The sequence below is a fragment of the Gymnodraco acuticeps genome, unplaced genomic scaffold (genome assembly GCF_902827175.1).
Source record: "Gymnodraco acuticeps unplaced genomic scaffold, fGymAcu1.1, whole genome shotgun sequence".
In the NCBI taxonomy this organism is placed as follows: domain Eukaryota; kingdom Metazoa; phylum Chordata; class Actinopteri; order Perciformes; family Bathydraconidae; genus Gymnodraco; species Gymnodraco acuticeps.
In genome coordinates, this window is record NW_022992154.1 from 313,584 (window position 1) to 335,667 (window position 22,084).

General features: G+C 38.6%; 2 protein-coding genes across 8 annotated transcripts; both read left to right on the forward strand.

The window, feature by feature from the left end:
• Nucleotides 1-93: 93 nt before the first annotated feature.
• On the forward strand, nt 94-21,397 carry LOC117538587 (CMRF35-like molecule 8). 4 transcript variants are annotated; one of them, XM_034204438.1, is made up of 8 exons: nt 94-252; nt 12,417-12,543; nt 14,504-14,848; nt 15,355-15,537; nt 16,255-16,350; nt 17,020-17,057; nt 17,150-17,299; nt 20,049-21,397. In XM_034204438.1, exons 2-8 carry the CDS (start codon nt 12,507-12,509, stop codon nt 20,241-20,243), a joined length of 1,044 nt encoding a protein of 347 aa, XP_034060329.1. In that variant the 5' UTR covers nt 94-252; nt 12,417-12,506; the 3' UTR covers nt 20,244-21,397. The 4 variants fall into 4 exon arrangements, with proteins under 4 accessions (XP_034060329.1, XP_034060331.1, XP_034060330.1 ...); XM_034204440.1 differs by having other exon boundaries at nt 14,609-14,848; XM_034204439.1 differs by lacking the exon at nt 94-252 and having other exon boundaries at nt 12,230-12,543.
• On the forward strand, nt 5,752-11,397 carry LOC117538586. 4 transcript variants are annotated; one of them, XM_034204433.1, is made up of 8 exons: nt 5,752-5,861; nt 6,344-6,673; nt 7,949-8,269; nt 8,739-8,864; nt 8,992-9,021; nt 9,227-9,337; nt 10,135-10,172; nt 10,560-11,397. In XM_034204433.1, exons 1-8 carry the CDS (start codon nt 5,819-5,821, stop codon nt 10,728-10,730), a joined length of 1,170 nt encoding a protein of 389 aa, XP_034060324.1. In that variant the 5' UTR covers nt 5,752-5,818; the 3' UTR covers nt 10,731-11,397. The 4 variants fall into 4 exon arrangements, with proteins under 4 accessions (XP_034060324.1, XP_034060325.1, XP_034060327.1 ...); XM_034204434.1 differs by having other exon boundaries at nt 9,227-9,325; XM_034204436.1 differs by lacking the exon at nt 8,992-9,021.
• Nucleotides 21,398-22,084: the final 687 nt, after the last annotated feature.

Below are 22,084 nucleotides of genomic sequence, written 5' to 3' on the forward strand. Positions count from 1 at the left end.
CTTAAATTAAAGATGTGGATCCTCAAATCCAGATTTTACTAAAAACTGACCGGAAGTTTTACAGAGCAATTTCCGGTCAGAGACAGTGAACCTGAGAGGAATGAGGAGCTGCGTTGTTGATCTTTTATCCTGAACAGTAATTGAAGTGTTATTCATGACTTATTACAGTGACATGTTTCACTACAGAAGGTACGAAGAACTTCAGGAGTGCAGTTTTCTTCTTAATGGACTAACAGCTCTTCTCCTGCCTCGGTAAATTAAGCTAGCTCCAGGACTGTTTGCGTTAGCCGTTAAAAAACGTTATTTTCAGTTTGAATTTAAATGTTAGTACATTACAGTTAGAAGTATGAGAACAAAATGTGATGAAACTACAGGTGAAATGTTATAGTAATATTATATTTTAACTATCGACAAACTAAAACATTTTTTAATACGTTTTACAGTGCAGTTTCCGGTGTTAGAAAGTGACGAAGAACGAGCTGCTGCTGCGTTTCATATTGTTGATCTTAGAATGAGCAGAAAGTGATGAATAATATAAGAGCACAGTTTAATTTAGTTTTAACAGTTACATAAAAGTAGAGAAGGTACAAAGAACATCAGGAGGGCCGTTTTCTTCTTAATATGCTAACCTCACTTCACCTTCAAGCTAGCTCCAGACTGATTCTGTTAGCCGTGTTCTGTTAAAAAACGTTATTTTCCGTTTAAATTAACATTAGGACAGAAGTGGGAAGTAACTAAGTTCATTAACTCAAATACTGTACTGCAGTACCATTTTGAGATATTTCCATTTTCTGCTTCTTTGTACTTCTACTCCACTATGCTTTGGAGGTAAATGGTGTACTTTTACTCTACTACATCTATTTATTATCTTGGTTTAGTTTGCACATTTTGATAATTAATGTGAAATATAATCAATACTTAAATCAGACTTTAGTTACACCTGGAGTCAATTCACAAGCTACCCTGCAGCATACAACGTCATTAAAACTAGCTGCACCTTTACCAGCTTTGATAACACTTTTAATGATCAATAATCATGATCAAAACATATTATTCTGGAATCGGTGAATTTGCATATTTAATCATTGTATTTTTGGTACTTTAAGTATTGATGCTAATGTTGTTACTTTTACTTGAGTAACCCTTTGAACACATGACTTGTAATTGTAACAGAGTATTCCTACACTGTTACTTCTACTTTTACTTCATTACAAGACCTGAGTACTTCTTCCTTCTTTAAGGGGAACAATATGATGAAACGACGGATACCATTTCCAGTAATAATCCTTTTTTTTTTTTACTATTGAGTCAACAACATATACATGAGTAAGTGAGTGTTGTAGTGAAATGATGGAAATTAAAAGTTGACTAATTTCGCTAATATCTGCCTGAATTAAGCTACCATGTTAACCTTATTGTGAAAACCTTCCGTTTAAAATCACTGACGGTACGTCCACACAGCCGCGTTAAAAAAATCTTGGAAGTGGGCGTATCTGAAGCTTGGGGATTTTTTGCGAGCAACGCGACCAACAACCAATCACATGAATCTCCTGCCCCCGACATACAAAGTGATAGCAATGTTAAAACGAAGTAAACTGGATATAAAATCCCCAAACAGGCGAAAACCTACCAGTTTCACCCACTGTCTCTGCCACCTCCCTCCATGCCTGGTTCCTCCGGTTTGTATTCTTTCACACACACATACGGGTATTGGGCGGAGCGCGACACCGTACTTCCGGTATCCGCGTTTTACGCGAGGTGCAAGCAGCCGTACACCGTCTAGGTGTTGCTAAGCTTCCTGTACTGAATATCATAGTCTATTGCCTTAATCAATATCTAGTCAACTCTAAAATACCACATATATGCAATGGCATGATAATATTATTGTGACAAGTGGGGTATTCACCTGGTGTTTCCAGAAATTAGACGTAGATGCAGCCAAAATCGACGCAGTCTGTAAGGGCAATCCGACAACCCACACAGCTCTAGTTTACGCTGGTAACGACCTAGAGCACACCCCTCAAGTCCAGAGATGTAATCCGAAGACATGCAGCGATTTCTTCGGTCGTTAATTCAGAAAAAAAAACCTAGTCCGCTCTGCCTGGCTACGTTAGCTAGCTGTTTATATTTGCACTTCCAGGATATTTGCACCTCCAGGAAAATGGCGTATTTATATATATATATATATATATGGCGCATGTTGCATTGTGGGTAGCTCGTGACGTCACTGTGTGAAAGAATCCCGTTACGTTATTAGCGACTGGTCAATCAATCAATCAATGTTTATTTATATAGCCCAATATCACAAATGTTACATTTGTCTCAGTGGACTTTACAGTTTGTACAAAATATCAGTATGACAATATGACACCCTCTGTCCTTAGACCCTCACATCGTACAAGGAAAAACTTCCGAAGAAAACCCACAGTTTAAAGGGAAAAATGGGAGAAACCTCAGGGAGAGCAACAGAGGAGGGATCCCTCTCCCAGGACGGACAGACGTGCAATAGATGCCGTGTGTAAATTGAAAAGATAATACATTTGCAACATAGGTAGTCCAAATGTTTGGAAATGCATGTGTGTATAATAGGAAGATGAATCCACGAGGATATCCATCCAGGGCCTATGATCCAGGACCACAGCCACGACTCAAGATCCAGGGCTCGCGATCCAGGACAGAGGAGCGCAGGATCATCCATGACTCCGGATCCCGGCGTATATAGACACCAAAAAGAAAGACATTTGGGGAAGCTGGGTTAATCGGAACATGAGAGTACACAGGTATAGACAGAGAGAAGGAAGAAGTAAGATGTCCCCCGACAAACTAAGCCTATATCAGCAAAACTAGGGGCTGGATCTAATCAGCCCTAACTATAAGCTTTATCAAAAAGGAAGGTCTTAAGCGCACTCTTAAAAACGGATAGGGTGTCTGCCGCCCGAACACAAACTGGAAGCTGATTCCACAAATGTGGAGCTTGATAAGAAAAGGCTCTGGCTCCCATTGTACTTTTAGAGACTCTAGGAACAACCAACAACCCTGCATTCTTGGAACGCAATGCCCTAGTAGGACAGTAGGGTATAATGAGTTCTTTAAGGTAAGATGGCGGTCATATGACTGGTCATAAAGAACCGGGTGATTTGCTACCGCAATAACTAATTTCTCCTCCATTTTCAGGAATATAGAAAATGAACTGCGGTCTGGCTCTCCCAGCTTGCACGCGGTTTGATTGGCTAGCGCTTGTACTGTCAGATTTGCATAAACGGGATTTGATTGGCTGACGCTTCCACCTCAGCTTCAAAAGTTGAACATTGCTCAACTTTTGAATCCTGAAAATCCTGGAAATCTTCGCTTTGCTTCCCCACAATGCAGTTCGGCGAAAAGCGAGGCAAAGTGACGTCACCCCATTCAAAGTCAATGGGCAGAAGCGTTGGAAGATTTTTTTAACGCTGCTGTGTGGACGGGCCGTGAGTGCTTTTTTTTACATAAGGAACTGGTACGAAAGTTTATATGAAACAAGCTCAAATAACATTAAAACCATCAATTATTATTATTTTAACTTAAATGAAATGTTACACCTGGAAAAACAAATACAGGACCGAGAATAATACATTGAAAACTATAATAAAAAGAGACGGATGAATTCATTTCAATAAACTTGTGGAAACTAAATCACACAGGTCTGAAGGGATTAATTTGGAATGCAGTCCAGTGACAGGTGATGGACTGTGAAAGGGCGTCGTTGAGAAGCTGGATTGAACGAGGACATCCCTGTGTCGCTCTCTCTCTTTCGCCCCCTGTCTGCACCGGTTAAAATCAGGTTAAAATAGAAGATCCCTTAATAATGTATTGATGAGAGGTACGGGTCTGTATAGGTCCGCCTGTTGGTGACCTATGAACCACAACATTAAAATGCTCCTACATGTATTCATTAGACATAAAAACAGAATCATATATTCTATAATAAAACGACACTATGAAAGGAGCTATTTGGGTGCATTCACACCTAATAGTCCGCTCTCCGGTGAGCACCAGACGACAGTTAGTTACATTGTTTCATTTTTCAGAAGCTTCGGTTTGCGTTCACACGGGCAAAACTCAAACAGACTATAAACTTTAAACACAAGTCATGTGCTTGGAAATGCTGTTCAATAATTGGTGAGACATTAAGGGGGTAAAAACTCAAATCCCGGCAATTTCTACCGGAGCCTCCGCCATGGAGCATCGGCATTTTCGGCAGGTTATTCTCATGCTGCTGTTAATCTGGAGATCAACAGACAATCATATGCGGCCCGCGCATATGATTATATAATCAGACAACGTCCGTTAAAAAACATTATAACACATATAATGAGAGACGTTCTGCAAGGAGGGGCGTTTCACCGACGACAGGTGTTCTTACTTTTGTAGCTGACGGAGAATTTTTACTTTACACGACACTGTTCAACACTTCATTCTGCTTCACTCTTTAACTAAACAACCGCGGATGTCTTGAAAGCAGGCTTGGAATTTCGTCATTTTAGGGGCAAGGCCATTTGGCCTTCCCGTTCACATTTTTTTCAAGGGCACAAAGGCCACATGACAGGGCACAAAGGCCACATGACAGGGCACAAAGGCCGTTTGGTTAAATTACGCTGGTCAATCAACATGACTGAAAAGTGTAGCACTAACGTCAACACCAGTCGTTTTACAAATGGCTGATTAGCAATAGTGTTTCTTAAACGTATACGTTAAGTTCAGCCATAAACCACATAAGTCAGTCATGTATTATATCAAAACCGCTTAGCAAGAAAAATACTAGATTCAAAGGTGACAGCTATCTGCTAGCTTGTAGAAGCAACACTAGATGTAGACCCCTTGAAGGGAAGACGTTAGCGCTATCCAAACTAGCTAGCTATCGCTAGTTTTCATGACAAAATGTAACGAGTCGACTTTAAATAGGCTAATACAATGGTAATTACCTATCAATAGTACTTTCTATAAACACGTAAATGTTAAGTCCTTTCAAATACTACCACATACTTCAGTTAAATCATATCAAAACAGCTTGGTCCGCTTGCTTACCTGTGCTTGTCTTGCTCCCGCGGCTGAGGAGGAGACTGTCGGGCCCCTACAGGCATTTCTGACGGAACAATCACAGCAGAGCAATCGCTCTGATCCACAGGGCACAGGCATCGCCCGGGACTATCCTACTGCGCGCACTAGTATGACTTTACTAGCGTTGTTTACACTGGAACTTTTGACAGGGGCACCAAGGCCACTTTGGCCGTGAATTGCATTTTTTTTCACAGGGCATCACGGCCAAAGTGCGGGGCAACGACGGCCATGGCCGTCGTGGCCGTCGTGAAATTCCCACCCTGCTTGAAAGACTCTTTCGCTAAAGATTTTGAAGATATCCGCATTCTTGTGACACGTAAATACTACGCTTCCTATGTTTTGGTGGGGACTGCGTTCACACCAGCGATGAACCGTTCCAGAGTTCGCAAGCAAGCGCTCCGAGACCACCTATTTTAGCGGACCAGAGTCCGGTTGTTTAGTTCACTTCAGAGGTCTCGGATTGTGTTCACACCGACCCAAATGAACCGCACCAAGCGGCTAAACGCACCAGGGTTCGATTCAACCGGACTATACAAGGCAGGTGTGAACGCACCCTGAAAGTACAATTCAGCACATTCAATGGAGTATGTTTAGACCGTAGTGTTTCTGCGTTGGGGAGGAGAGTAGAGCTGTGTTGTGTTTGGAGGAGGGACTTCGTCATTTAAAGAAGTAACAAGTTTCCAGTAAAGAAAGACAGTCCGTGGTAAACCATCAGAGTCTCAGCATGAACATTTCTCGCACTTTGATCTGCTTCTTCCTCCTCTTCTGTGAGTACTTCTCTTTATTTTCATCTCAGTAATTTAAATGTTTCCTTTAAAGTATTTCTTAAGTTAATGCAAGGCTCCAGAAGTAAGAGTTATTCAAATATTTCAAAGTTAGGCTTTTTAATAGCTTGAAAAGTATGTTTCACTTCCTCAAACAAACTGTACATCATCATTAAACCCAGTTATTATCTGCATACTGAACGAGTAAAACTAGAAGTCATAACAACTAATTATTTAGTAAAATAATGTACATGCTTGATTGTACTGCTAATGATTATTTTCATAATCATTTAATCTCCAAATTATTTTCTTGGTTCCTTTATTAATCCTTTGATTTGTATTCTTACTATATATATAAATGCCGCTAATGTACATTTGATCTGTGTTAATGTGAAACAGGAAGTGTTGTCATCAGACTGCAGCATCTTACAGGAAGTACTGACCACTAATAATGATGGTTCATCTTTTGTTCATCTTTTGTTCAGCTCTGCAGGATGGAAGCACCGATCTCGTCAGTGCCCAACTCACGCTCTATTCAGTAACTGAAGGAGCAGATGTCATAGTTGAATGCTCCTTTCCTTATAAAAAAAACAGTTTTTTCTGTAAGGAAAAATGTAAACAAGAAGACATTCTCATTGAAACAACTGATGCCAAAGCTTATCAGAGAGGAAGATACAGCATTGATCATAAACCGAAAGGTTTTGTTGTGACCATCACTCAGCTGACCAAGTCTGACTCAGGAAAGTACAGGTGTGGTTCGGCTGCATCTTCTTCAAGGAATTCATCCACGTGTATTGAAATCATTGTTGTGGACGGTGAGTTTCTACTAAAAACTGAATGTTTTCTTCCTTGTCTAAATAATAGTTTTACCCTTTCACCTACTTTTTGTTTCAATTATAATGCTTTATTGTCATGTGCACATTAGCTAAAGTGTAGATATGGCAAAGAAAAACTCAAGTTCAACATGAATATTTACCTCATCTTAATCCTACATCTCTTCTGAAAGTAACGGATAAATCAAGACTGACACAAGTGTATTTGAATATTATTGTAAAGAACACACTTTGTTATTTCAAGTGATATTTTAGTGATGAAGAATTTAATACCACGGTCATATTGGTCTGTTTTGTGTTTTCCATTGCTGAATGTAGAGAGTCTATGAAACAACTCTCTGTTCTGTTGAAAAGTAAGACAATTAGTTATAGATTGAGATCAAAAGACAATATCAACAACTGAACTGGCAGTTTGTGGCTGCAGTCGGGGCTTTAAAGGAATACTTTACCCCACATTAAAATGTTTCGATTACTGAATTACTCATCCTGTGTTACCTTGAATTGTGAAGAAAACTTTTCTAGCATGACTCCACGGTGAACAAAGAATCCCTAAATGGAGACAAGTCTTAATAAATGTTAAATTAACTGGGGCTTTGTTTTACAACAGCAACAATATATTAAAACATCTGTTTATTAACTCTTGCACAACTAATGCTGTATAGTCCAAAGGTCATTTACTGTATGCTCACTACTTCCCTAAAACATGCATTCTGCTTAAACCTCACCGTTTAAAACACTTCTGCAGAAAGAGACGAGCTCCTCTTTTCTCAAGAACAGTTAATGCAGAAGTGTTTAGATAAGTAATGTTTTAGGGAAGTTATGAGCAAATGAACTCAAGGTAACTCAGGGTAAGTCATAATATAAAAACGCTACTTTCAAGGGTTAAAGACATCCTTTCAAAAATAAATGTCATTCTTTGCAACAGATCATCTCTAAAGTTCACATATTTAATTATCAGCTCACCTTAATAAGACACTAGTTATAACTCAAAATTACAAAGCCAAGGATTTTATTGAAGCATTCAAATCTAATATTAATCCCAAATATATTGATATCAAATCCTATTTTGAGCACAGTGTAAAATAATGATTTGCTAAATCTCCTTGAATAATATTTAGTTAAAACTTTGTTTCATTAAATCGCCACACCTCATCCCTCAGTGACTGGATCAAGTTTGAAAAACACAAAGTTATAAATAATGAAACTACAACTTGTAAACTACACATAGTAACTATTGATTGTTTTTTTTTTCAACAGCAAAACTTGTTGGTGGTCTTTCTGCAGAAAAAACAATCGATGCTAGAACTGGCGGAAATATTGTAGTTGAATGCTCCTTTACTCGCATTGAGACCAATATGTTCTTCTGCAAGGAAAAATGTGAAGGAGACATTCTTGTTGAAACGACTAGTGACACGTATACTATAAAAGACAGATACAGCATCAGACATGTTAAAGGAGGATTTGTGTTTGTGAGCATCAACCAGCTGACCCAGTCTGACTCAGGATGGTACAGGTGTGGTCTGGGCAGACCTGACTCTAAAGATCTATACCAGAGGTTTATGCTCAACGTCACTGATGGTGAGTTTCTGCTTGATAATGAAAATGTTTGTTCATGTCTCTGAAGACAGTTTTCACTGAAAGCTGCTGATGCTTTCAACTCTCAATTTAGTTCAGCCGACACACACAGACACTCAGGAGGATCTCATTTCTCTCATCAGGACTTCTTTGTGTCTGCTTGTTTTTGATCACAGCTCTCAAGTAGATTTTAAAATGCTTCATCTTGAAATCAGGTTCTCAGCGTTCAAAAGATTTACTCTATTTTTACAGTATATGGCAAATACTGTTGACCTGTTGTCTTCCCCTAAAGATAACCCCCCCCCTTGAAAAACAAAATGGATTATGGGTACTCAAGTGTTAGATGTCATGGTTTACATTTAACTCTTCAAACAATGTTTTAAACTCAATTTAAAAGTTCAGCCGACACACACAGACACTCGGGAGGATCTCATTTTTCTCATCAGGACTTCTTGCTTGTTTTTGTTCACAGCTCTGACCACTTCTACACCTTCATCATCCGTCTCATCAGCATCCTCAACAACAACAATCCAAAGTGAACGTTCCACAACTACACCAGCCTCCTCTAAAACCACCAAGCACCCTGAAGAAACTAAAGGTACATCCACAAACTGTGCTTACTAGATAACGTTTCAACAACTTGTGAGACATAGTAGCATGAGTAGCACTTGAAATGTTTGGCTCTATGAAACCTGATGTACTTATATGATTCTGTTTTCTTCAAGGTTGTGTCTTCCTGGTCGAATGTACTTATTGTAAGTCGCTTTGGACAAAAGCGTCAGCTAAATGCAATGTAATGTAATGTAACATAAAAGAGCATGATAATGTCCATCACATTCTTCCATCATATTGTTCTAGGCCTTTTCTGCAATCACAGCCTGTACATTTCAATTAGCAACTAAATGGATTATGGGTACTCTAAGTGTTAGATTAAATATGTAATTCTTCAAACACTGACAGGTGTGATCCTGTATGTGTCTCTGACTCTGGTCGTCCTGGTCATCGTGTCATCACTGTCTGTGCTGGTATTCTGCAGGAAGAGGATTTGTAAAGACAAAAGTGAGGAACTAGGTAACACACACACACACACACACACACACACACACACAAACACACACAAAACATTTCTCGCTGAAAAGTTGTCTGATTTCTCTTGACCTATATTAACTTTAAAAGCAGACGCACAATTCTTAAATAACTTTCTCACACAAAATGTCCATCCCCCAACACCAGATTGGGGTACGGATATTCATTTACAGCATTAAAATAACCCAACTGCTGCTCAGTCTAAAGGTTTTATCACTGGTTCTTGTAGAGTGACAATCCTTCAGTTGTTGCTAGGAAACAGGTGCTAGATTTATGCTTTTGCAAGTTGCAACATCACGAACATACAACATGTTAGTATCAATGCAACTACACATTAATACGATTTAAAAAAACAAGTCAAGAATATACATTTAAATCTATATCACACCTGACTGCAAATCAGTCTATCTACAAAACGTATGCCATTTATAAAAATAAGCTTTTCACAAACACAGTGAAGTCAGATCAGAGGCTTTTTTTTTTTTAAAGTTAATATGCATTTTAGAAACATGTACAGCCATTGGTTGTTATTTTTTTCATTGAAACTTTATTTTATATACTTAATCAATTTTCTTTGGTAATTGAGATTTGGCAGGGTGGTTAATGATTAAATATAGCCTACTGTATATTCTGTTGTTTAAAAACTCAAGACACATTTATTTATCTTGTTTTATTCCAATTGTAATTGTTGGCCTAAATATTGGTTAAAATGGGGAATGTGTGATGTCATGTTTGAAAATCTGTTCTGAGTCTTTTTATCAAAGTACTGTTGTGTTTTTCAGAACCGCATGTGGAAACACAATGTGCTTCTGCACCAGAGGTGAGTTTGAGGAAATGTGAGAATCAAATGAATTCAGTCTTCTGAAGACCAACAAAGTGTACGAGGGTCTATGTGAGATATCCTGGGGAAATATCTTCAATTTACCCTTACTGTACACTGTACGCCAAATAAACACGACCAAATTGAGCCAAAACCAATTATTACTACCATGTTGTTGCTGCAGCTAGTTTACAAAATACAGTAAGGATAAACAAGTAATACAATATTGTCTGCAGTAATATAATACGTCTAAATATGGAAAAAAATACCTAAACAAACACAAACTTTTTTTTGTTTTGATGACGGTAACTTCACAACCAAGTCCAGTTGCTTGTTTTGTTCTGTTGTTTAAAGACACATTTAATCAAGCAATGTTTTTTCCTCCAGGCTGAAGACGACCCGAGTCAACACGCCTACTCTAAGATCAATTTTGTCAGCGTCGGCTCGTCCCACAGCGGTTTAGACGGTGACGCTGAGTGTGTTATCTACTCTGTTCCTCGGATGGAAGCTAGCTCTGATGAGCCCCATCTGTACTCTACTGTTAACGACCCCCAATAACTCTCACAGTCTGGCAGAAGAAGCTGGTGTGGATTAAGCAGCCGCATAAATATTCTGACACAGAGAGATGTTTGTGGGAATATGTACGATTATCTAACCATTTACTTATTTCAAACCTGCTTTGAATGACCTGCTCATGTGATGTTCAGTTCTGCTCTAGTTCACAAAACGTGCCTCTTCAACAGTTTGCTTCAGGTCAAAGCTGGTTGCACTTATTGTACGTCCCTTTGGATAAAAGCCTCAGCTAAACGATATGTAGTTTAATGTAAAAAGCTCTTTTATGACTTCAATGTATTTATAAAGTTCATTTTATTACACTTGATATGGTATTAAAGTTATCTCTGTAAGATAGACTGTTCTAGTCAAGTTATCAGATTAGCATAAGATATGTTGCTTCGAATTAGCTTTGACTATTAAATTAACTATTTTGGTTAAAGAGTTCATTTACAGAAATGTTTAATTATAGCGGAATATAAATAAATAGATATGAAACTATAGATGTGGTCAGTACGGGTTTCAAGATGCCACTCCTCATACTGTTTAACCTGTTAGTATTGTATATATATTAGGGCTGTCAAGTTAACGCGTTAATAACGCGTTAACGCGTGTGTATTTTTTTTCCTCGGCCGCCCCGTAGTTTCAGAGCGCATCGAGTTTAAAATACCATCTACAAGCTGATGCTGACAGCCCCGCTCCTGCCGCCCCTTGTTGGCAGACCACACTTCCACGCTCACCGGCAGGCACCGACTGGCTATTGGGAGGACCGGGATGCCCGAGCGAGCGAGAGAGAGACCTTACGTGCATTGTTGTTGTTAGCATCTGGTGCTAGCTAGCTGCGCTAACGGATATATGGAGCTGTTTAAATGAAAACAGAGGAGCGACATTTCGCCACAACTGCGCCGAACACTTGACTTTATGCAGGAAGCCAGACAGTGGGACATTGTACGAAAAGTCAGCACACTCAGCACGGATAGTGCGTGCAACATGATTGCAGCGTCCAGGCAGCTCCCGTTCGAGCCTTGAGTTGCACATAGCTCCAACGCACACACACCACACACACACACACACACACACACACACACACACACACACACGCCGCGCGCACACACACACACACACCATTTGTATTGTATTATTGTATGAGAGGTTCCAGGTTGAATTGAGGCGAATATTTGTAATGTTCAGAGGTTATTGTGTTTAATATTCATGAGAATATTTGTCATTGTTTAAATGATAATAAACATTAGCATAAAGCATATTTGTCCACTCATATGTTGATAAGAGTATTAAAAACTTGAAAAATATTCCTCTAAGGTACATTTAGAACAGATAAAAAATGTGCGATTAATTTGCGATTAATCGCGATTAACTATTTTAAGGGACTAACAGCCCTAATATATATATATATATATATATTTGGATTTGCACCTTTTTTTATAGTTTTATTTTTTATATTTAATTTTATATTAGCAATTAGCAACACACCTTCTACGTATACAAATACAAATAAAAGTTATCTTAAACAAATTATTTCTGAAATGTGTTTGACAATAATTTAATAATTTAAATGTTAACAGTAAAATATATTATTTTGCTGCATTAAGTTGCAACGTTTTAAAGTGAAACCATACGTGATACACATGCAGGTGTTAGAGGAGAGTCATGCTGTAAGTGTTTTATTTTAAGCAGGGACTCCATCGTTTAGAGAAGTGAAAACGTGTTGGTTTGCCGGTGAAGAAGAAAGAGAGACAGCGTTCAACCATCAGAGACCCGAACATGGACGTCTGCCACAGTTTGATCTTCGTCGTTCTCAGTGAGTACACTTTGTAGTTCTGTCATTTCTCTATAACGTCATCTTCCTTTCTGTATTTAATGTTAAACTCCCCAGCTGTATGATCATCAGCTGTTTGTTTGTGTGGGTAAAGGTGTGACCAGCCATGAGTATGAGTCACATTATTTGTATTTAATATAAAAAACGTATGAGCATATTCCTAATGTATCTGTAATCAACAACTTTTTTTTACATTTTGCCTTCATCCAAAGGTTTTTACAATATAATTGCAATCAACCATGAGGATACAAATTCAGCAACAATCCTGCAAACACATACGCTTTCAAATACATTTCTAATAGCCAGGTTAGTTTTTATAGTCTCACTTTGTAGTATTCACATTGGTTCTGCTGAGACTTCACACAGGAAACTACCTCTAACACAATGAGCAAAAAGCGTTCTCGGAGAAACCTGCTAGAGCAGGGGTCTCCAACACGTCGATCGCGAGCCTTCCGGTAGCTCGCAAGCCCTCAATAAGTAGCTCGCCAAGCAAATCCAAAATGTAAAAAATACACACACAAAAAAGGAAATGTAATTAAAAGAATCTACCCTATGCATAAACAAAACCTCAATCTTAGCGAACTCTATATACTTACTACAACTCTATATCTATCCAACACCCCTCCTCCCCACAATGAATATCAACCAATCACGTTCTTGCAACAGTTTAAAAGGGGAGTGATTAGTAAAATATGCATAAATAAAAAGAAAGAATGCTAACTATAGGTAACATAAGATAATAATAAACAAGTTTAAATGATTTGTTATTGGTTGTGATCATATTCTAAAGATGTTTGGATTATTGAAAAGTCTACAGCTCCCTTTCATCTGAGTGTTGAGAGCTGTATCCATAAATTCAATTTGTGCTCAAAGTGCACCAGATTGATGCATTTAACTTCAACATTTAAAAAAAATCTTCCCGGACCCCCCTAGAGGATGTGAGGTCCACCCCCAAATAAAGCAGGTTAAAATAATTAAATTGCACACATTTTCTTTTAGTAAACACTGAAAACGGGTCCCACATGACCCAAACAGCACACAAAGTATAATGTTAAAATGTGCTAAATATATACACTTCAAAAAACAAAAAAAAGAGAAGTAAAAGTAGCTCACTACTTGTTTTATTTTTTGAAAGTAGCGCTCATCCTAAAAAAGGTTGGAGACCCCTGTGCTGGAGGCTCCCAAATTAAATCTTTCTCAGGAAGTCTCTGCAAATGCTTTTGTTGACTTCAGGGTTGATTAATCCGTCAATATGCCCTCTTAGATTTAGAACTCCAGGGTTCATTCACTTGCTTTTTCTGGAGATTTCAACGTGTAACCATCTTAAGGTTTGTTTGGTTGTCATGGAGAAAGGGGGGGTTCAAATTAATTCAGCAAATTGAACTGCATTGACTTAAAAAATGTGATCAACTAATGTAAATACTAATGTTTATTTTACGACAGAAAACTCAAATGTAATATCTGTAACAGCTTCTAGTGCGACTGAATGTATGAACAGTTCAACTCTCTGTTCTACTTAATATGTTCGTATACTTAACAGTGTACACACATTGACTGTTTATGGGTATTTATAAGTGTGTTTATAAAGTCTGAAATAAAACTTTGCAATGGCTGATGTTTTATTTTAATGTCATATTAACTTTATATTTTACAGAAAACGTTTTAATGCGTAATGGAGCTGCTACTATGTTGTAACTTGTATGCCATTAAATATTGCGTCTTATATGTTAAGTTAAAAACAAAGTTAAAGAGGATTTTCCAATAATGTCATACTTGCTTTTGTGAAAATGTTAAATGTGATAACAATATACACAGAACCAATGCCTGATAGACTGTGATTTACCTGTGCAGCTTGTTGTTTGACAATGTGTAAATGTAGTTCAGTATTTGCTGTAATTAGTTACAGGAGGCACAGACAGTGACTTGCTTTTCTTTTTAACAGCCCTGCAGGGTCCAAACACTGGTCTTGTCTCTGCAGGAGGACACCCCGTCTTTACAGGGACTGAAGGAGGAAATATTTCAGTTCATTGCTCCTTTGTTTTGCCAGGAACAAGGAAGTTACTCTGCAAACCAGACTGTAAAGAACGCATTCTCATTGAAACGACTGGTGACAGGCAGACTCAAGGCAGATATAGCATTGAATATATCAAAACTATTTTTCTGTCATATCGCGTTCGCGTTAGCATCACAAAGCTGACGAAGTCCGACTCAGGAAGGTACATATGTGGTCTGGACAGAGATTGGTTTCGAAACTCACATGATCTGATAGAAATCATCGTAGAAGATGGTGAGTTTTTACTAAAAGACAAAGTACGCTTAGGTTTTAGAGCTCCAAAAACACCAAATATATGTAATCTTACAACTGTTAACATTTATCACTTAAAAAAAACGGGTCCAATTCTTAAAGGGCCCTGTTATTCTCATTTCACTCATATCAGTATGTAGTGTCTCTACTGGGACATGTCTCCATGCTTTAATGTTCAAAAAGCTCTTTCATTTTCTCATACTGCCTGTGCTGCAGCACCTCTTTTCACCCTCTGTCTGAAACCAGAGCCCAGTCTGCTCTGATTGGTTAGCTGGCAGGCTCTGTTGTGATTGGTCTATCGCTTAGAGATGGCCCGCCCCTTAACCTGATAAACTAAAGCTGTTACATGGATAAAGCTATATTTGAATTTTGATTATAAGCATTATATGTTACGATTCCAAATAAAATACTCACTCTAAAATGTATCTTTACTAAAATACTGCCAATATTTTTTTCACATCCTTTCGTTGTGTCTTCATTGATCTCAGCTCCAACCACTTCCAAACCAAAGTGGACTCTTCAACCTTTTTCCACTGAAGTTCAGTCAGCCTCCACACCTCCAACACCTCAGAGGCAAAGCTCCAGTTCAAAAAGTTTCACATCCTCATCCTCTTCCCCTGAAACCCCCACCCATCAGCAGCAGACGCAGGGAACAGCTGCACCAACTTCAGGTACTTTTTAAAATCTTTGATAACACAGTTTTAGGGTTCCCTTGAATGTTAGTGAAACCATTTAGGCTTCACTATGAAACTGAAGAGAAACGAAGACTACTGAACGTTTTCCTACGGGATCACCGAGGCCAAATCGAGCCAGGTCGTAAAGTTATCTTGCCAAGATCCCCTTCCCCACTTCCATTACCCTTAGTGGCCACACCCACCTCTTAGCTCTAATATTAACATTCGACAAAACATAATTACAACAAAAATCAAAACATCCAAAAAAAACGCTCAACTTCAAGCACTGCATGAAAGTTGATGATTCATCTGAATATTATGCTAAAGTATGAATTGCTGATGTCAGTGATCGCATGAACTTATGAAGATATTAAACAAAACGTAACAAGGTGTTCTTGAACTGATCTTATACGAAGATGAGGCAGAAGTAAAAGGTAATGTGTTTCTAAAACATTACTGCATGCCACATAGAAGTAGTGATGGAGGAAGGGTGCAACAGGTGCTGCTTACCAACAGCTTTTGTGTTTTGAAGAACACAAAGTGAAGCTTTTTCTACACCGCCTATGCCATTGCTGTCTAAAGGGAGTAACAGTGTGATTTATATACAATGCGTTCTTATTTACAGTAGTAACACAGGTAAACCATTGACCCGAGTGTGTTTGAGTTTGTTTATGTGTGTATTGAATTATGATATGTATGTGTAACCCACCGCAGGGGGTCCGCTGTATGTGGGGCTGATTGTGCTCGCCAAGATCATGTTATCTCTGGCTGGGCTGTTCTTCTGCAGGAGGAGGGCCCGGAAACACAAAGGCAAGGCAACAGGAAACACACACTCACACACACCATGTATACATCACTTCAGGGGACATTACATTGACTTACATGCATTTCCTGGAGACTTATCCTAACCTTAACCATAACCAACACATGCCTAACCCTAACCCTTAACCTTACCCTAACCCTAATCCTAAACCTAACCAAGTCTTCACCCTAAAATTAATGATTCCCCTCATGGGGACCTCCAATTTGTCCCCATAAGGGAGGCGAGTCCCCACACGTGACTGTGTAAACAGATTTAGGTCCCCACAAGTATAGTAATGCTAGGCCACACATACACATGCACACACACACACACACACACACACACACGCACAGACACACACACACACACACACACACACACACACACACACACACACACACAGTTAAAACTGCCATTTTTGCATGAATAATGACACTTTCTGATCTTTTATAAATCAAAGTTTAACATAACAGATAACAGTTGTTCTAAATGTAAAATGTAAAAAAAAGATAATTTCATGATTAATTTTGTACGTGCTAATACTGTATATCAATAATACAAAAAATAATATCATTGCTCCAAAAACAGGTATCTGTTAAATTAACCAAAGACCCAGTTTTTGTTCGGCCAGATGTTTCATAAGTGGTCTGAATGCGTTTTTGATGCATGTTTTTCAGAGCTTCCTGTTGAAGCAGAGTACGCTTCTGTCTCAAAGGTGAGTTTGGGGAAAGTGTGGACATGCAAACATCACTAGTGTTTGTGAAACTAGCTGATATGAATACAAACTAAACCCGTCTTCTCCTGTAGACCAACAAGCCCACACAGAGATCTCCTGCTGTGGAAATCCCTTCAGTTTACGCTTACGCCAAATACACCAAACCAAAAGACGATAAATCCAGTGACGACTACAGCTTGGTCGGACCCGTCGGTACCACTGCTGTCCGTTCTCAACACAAAGTAAGATAAACTCTCAAAGATGGTGGTTTCTCTGTACTTTTATTCACTGTGTTGTTTGGACCCCGGCTTTCTAATCTAACCAGAAGATCTTTATTGTCTGCACAATAAGGGGTTAAATATGAAAAATAAATAAAATTAAATCACTGGTCATAAATATACACTGTTTCCACAACCCATGTTAACTTGTCACTTTAACTTATTCCGCACTTTATAACTTAGATGATGACCAAATATGTATATATGCTGACAGTTATTTTACTCTTATTTTTATTCATCTCCTATTTTCATAGTCTTTTATTATTATTATCATTATTATTTTTTCCTTGATTTTATTTTATTTATTATTAGATTTTATTGATCTGTGTGAATCTTTGCTGTACTGTTTTTTTCACGCTTACCTTATTGCTACTTTGTACAACTGAATTTCCCCTATTGTCGTTATACTCCTGAACAACATGTTGCAGGTTTCTCTCTATGCAGCCTTTTTTTTAGAAAGCACAAGATAAATTATTCTTTATATTATTTTGGGGAAGCAGGTTTTTTTCTTTGTTGAAGGGCTTCACACAGGAAAGGGTGTGAAAGCCTGGGTGTGGACATGGTGTCAACAAACAAAGTGTCACATAACAGTTGATGTTTGAGATTACACAGGGATTCAAGATTTTACTCAGAAGTTACACTCAAAATACATATTTAGAAAATTAAGTTTTAAGCAACTTTATCACCATGTTGCTTCCTGGTGAGAGCGCTGTTACGGCCGCCGCCTCCCAGGTCCTGTTAATTCCGTGTTGACTGTGTTATATGTAAATTAGCTGTGCGGTTGCTATGACGTCCGGTGGCCGTAACAGCACTGTACTATGCTTTATAATATAGGTATTTGTTCTCTATGTATAGTTGCTCTTAATGCCAAAAAAACTAAGATATATACCTTAAAAAGTTTGTTAAAAGGTTACATTTTAGACCACATCTATTTTGTTCATCAACAGGCGTAAGCAAGCTTTTAAAAACAGGAACTAGGTGGGCTTGAGATCAAACCACAAGCTGTTTCGAGGAGGAAGTCCTCAGACCGTTTAAATGTAGACGCTGAGACGAAGTTTCAAAAACACGATATTAATATCAATGATGAACAGGAATTTTAAACTGCTAACCGAAAGCAGCACAGGAACTGAAGTTAAATATAGCACTAGAAGGGGCAGTCTGTGGTTTATAGCTTATTCTTGAGTTAAAAAATGAACAGCACTTATTGAAGAAGATTCAACTTATCAATCAATCAACAACTTTATTAATCCCGCAAGAAGATTCAATTTATTGTCATTACGTAGTACAGGTTCAATGTAACGAAACCTCTGCATTTGACCCATCCTAGTGTTAGGAGCAGTGGGCTGCCATTATGTACGGCGCCCATGGAGCAGTGTAGGGAACGGTGCCTTGCTCAGGGACACCTCGGTAGCAGTTGGTCTTTCCGGGACTTGAACTGGTGACCCAAGCCAAGTCCCTATCGACTTCGCCACCTCCGCCCTTATAGGTTTTAACTGTTTGAAGATAAAGCACAGTTTAAGGTATACTTGTGCAGGTAGTGTAAGAGCAAACACAATAGTGGTGGCTTAAAGCCCACCTCTGCTCCGCGCCGTCCTTTAGATGAGCCTGGTCAGATTTAATAAAAGGAGTTCAAAACACCGGCATAAAAGTTATAACAATAATCTGATTTTAATACAGTAAAAAACACAATACGAAATACAGAGTGCCCTGAAACAGAACACTCCGGGCTCCCCGCTCTACTGCCGTGCGATACAGATATCGGGACCAGCCAGTCAGAAACAGGGGGCATTTTGCATGAAGAAACAACAGTATATATGGACATATTTGGGGCGGAGATGTGTGTCGGCTCTTCCGTCCCATTTTACTCCTAAGCTAATCAGAGAGTCCGTGGGGAGTTTTACTCCTAAGCTAATCAGAGAGTCCGTGGGGAGGAGTTTGGGTCGGTTGCTCACTCCCCTAGGTGTTCTTACTGGTTGGATTCACTTTGGGTCGGGCCCAATACAGCGAATCAGAGTTCTGGGAAAAAGTATTTTTCTTCTGAACAGAGCGTGACAGCCTCGGAACTATACAAGGTCAGAATCACTTTTTATCTTATACCGGACCCAACTCCTTTACTTTCCCAAGGAAGATTTCACACAAACTATTCTTTTAAAACAATCAAACATTGTACACAGATATATTGGTATCAAACATTGTACACAGATATATTGGTGCTTGGGATTATTCGCCCCAGATAGAACCTTGGAAAAAGAACATGTGTGTGTGTTAGTGCGGGAAAGTGTGTGTGTGTGTGTGTGTGCTGATAAGCGGAGGCGTATGTGTGTGTGTGTTGATATCTGGGTCAAGGAGTTTATATGTGTGTGCTGCATGGAGACAGGAGGTGTATGTGTGTGTGTCAGGGTCTCTGGGTCATGGAGTGTAAGTAAGAAGGTTTATATAGGATTACTTTAAACAGTCCCAAATAATACATGTTCACTTCAATACAGTTCAAGATAATACCTGTTTACTTTAATACAGTTTAGAACAATATCTGGGTGCTTTAGTATGTAGAGCCTTTATTGTGTTTTCGTATTGTGAATGGGGGAAATAGAGTGATTCAACGTGACATTTTTAGTGTGAGCACAAGAGTAAAGAAAAGTCATCTTTCTGGCCTTTTGTGCGCTGTAGGTTATTGAGTCATTAGTTATAAACTTGACTTTTCTTCTTCTTCCAGGCTGCAGATGATTTCAGTGAACTCGTCTACTCTGAACTGAGATTTCCTGTCGTTACCGCCTCATCACTCAACGCCTCCTCTCGTGCCAATGATGTAATCTACTCCATAATTCAAGTGGAGGCGAGCTCTGAGGCCAAACCAAAGGAAGACGCTTCACCGCCTCCAGACTCTACTAATACCTTTCCTCGGCACTAACCTCTGTGCTTCCTGCTCCCTCTCTCAGGGCTGACAGGTACACAAGCTATTTTGCATTAACACCTTTTTCTTTTTCTTCCAACCTCCTTTGAGAAGTGGCTCCTATTTGTAACATAACCACAAATGTACCAACAATGAGTGTTAGAGGAGAGCTTCCTATTTTTAAACAAACGTATGATTAATTAGATTGGTTGGTATTTATCACAGCCAGTACAGTTCTCCACCTAAAGGGCAAAAACTGAAGAAAAATACTTCTTATTTTCATTTTTATCTAATTGATTTGATTATTTTAAGATAATATATAATTTCTCACACAAAAGAAAGTTTAGTTGTCAAGGGAGCTCTACAGAACAAAACATTATTTATTAAATGTATTAAAGAGAATATCTTTCGATAAAAACGTACCTTAATCCAAACAACATAAATCAAATAAAAGAATGGTTAGTTTTGGCTCTTCTGCATGGTGCTTTAAGAATATTTAGATGCAACATTTTGTCTCATAAACCTCTATCGCTTGAATACACTTCCTCCTTCTCTGTTTTTTCAACTCAAAACAACACAAATAATATGATTATAGATGTATTATGTAACTCCTTGGCTGCAATGCTGCTGAACTGCTGCTCATCCCTGTGATCATAAAACAAATAAAAACGAAATAATCACATTCAGGAGTTTCCTGCCAGCCTACGTTTAGGACCGGCACTTTTCTGTCTCTACAACTCTTTCTTTACTTTCTAGTTCAACATTTCTTATAAATATTGTCAAACATGAAACCTCAAAAGCATCAGTTATTAAAACCTCACACTCTGGTGAATGTAGCAGAATCATATTGAGCGAAATGCTTTTACCACCAAAGTTTAAACACCAAATTATGGCCTTAGTGTCTTTGTGTTTAGTTCACTGAGGCGGCATGCGACCTGATGTAACCATCAATGTAACCAGTAGATGGCAGTGTGCACTCTGTCATATACCTGCAGGCACATATGCAACACACAGAATACATGATTTTGTGTTTTTCATAAAAAGCAGAGTCTAATCCACTCCACTTTATTTCTATAGCACATTTTCAAAACAGAGGGTTTGCCAAAGTGCTTCACAACGAACATAACATTATAACAAAATATAATATTACAAGATTAGAAAAAAGCCACACATTAGAATAGATAAAAGGCACACATTAGAATAGATAAAAGGCACACATTAGAATAGATAAAAGGCACACATAAGAATAGATCAAAGGCACATAAAGGCTATGGACAGACAATAAAAGCATATAGAGCTCAGACTGACTCGAAAGCGAGGGAAAAGAGGTGGGTCTTTAGGCGGGACTTAAAAGTGTGAAGAAGAATGCGAAGCAGCATTAAACAACAATATCACAACACTGCGCTACAGCTTTGGTCTGTTTTTATTCCTCAGCATCATGTTTCTGGGTTGTTTGTTTCTGGGTTGTTTGTTTCTGGGTTGTTTGTTTCTGGGTTGTTTGTTTCTGGGTTGTTTGTTTCTGGGTTGTTTGTAGAGACGTAGCCTTCCCATCTCAGAAATGCCTGAGGGTATTTATTCAAATTTGGCACAAACGCCCACGTTGACTCTGGGATGAACTGATTATAATTGAGTGGTCACAGTTCAAGGTCACGGTGACCTCACAGAACACGTCTTTGCCCGTAGGGTTCATACCCGATTTATGATGACTTTACATAAATAAAATGATAAAAGACGATGTGAACCTTCATGGGTTGGTGGAGGTAATTAGTAAAAGTAATATATTTAATGTATCTAAAGAGGAAGGTGACTCAGTCTTGTGTGAGGGATATCTTGGGGCCGCTCCTGGTTTAAATGCGTTG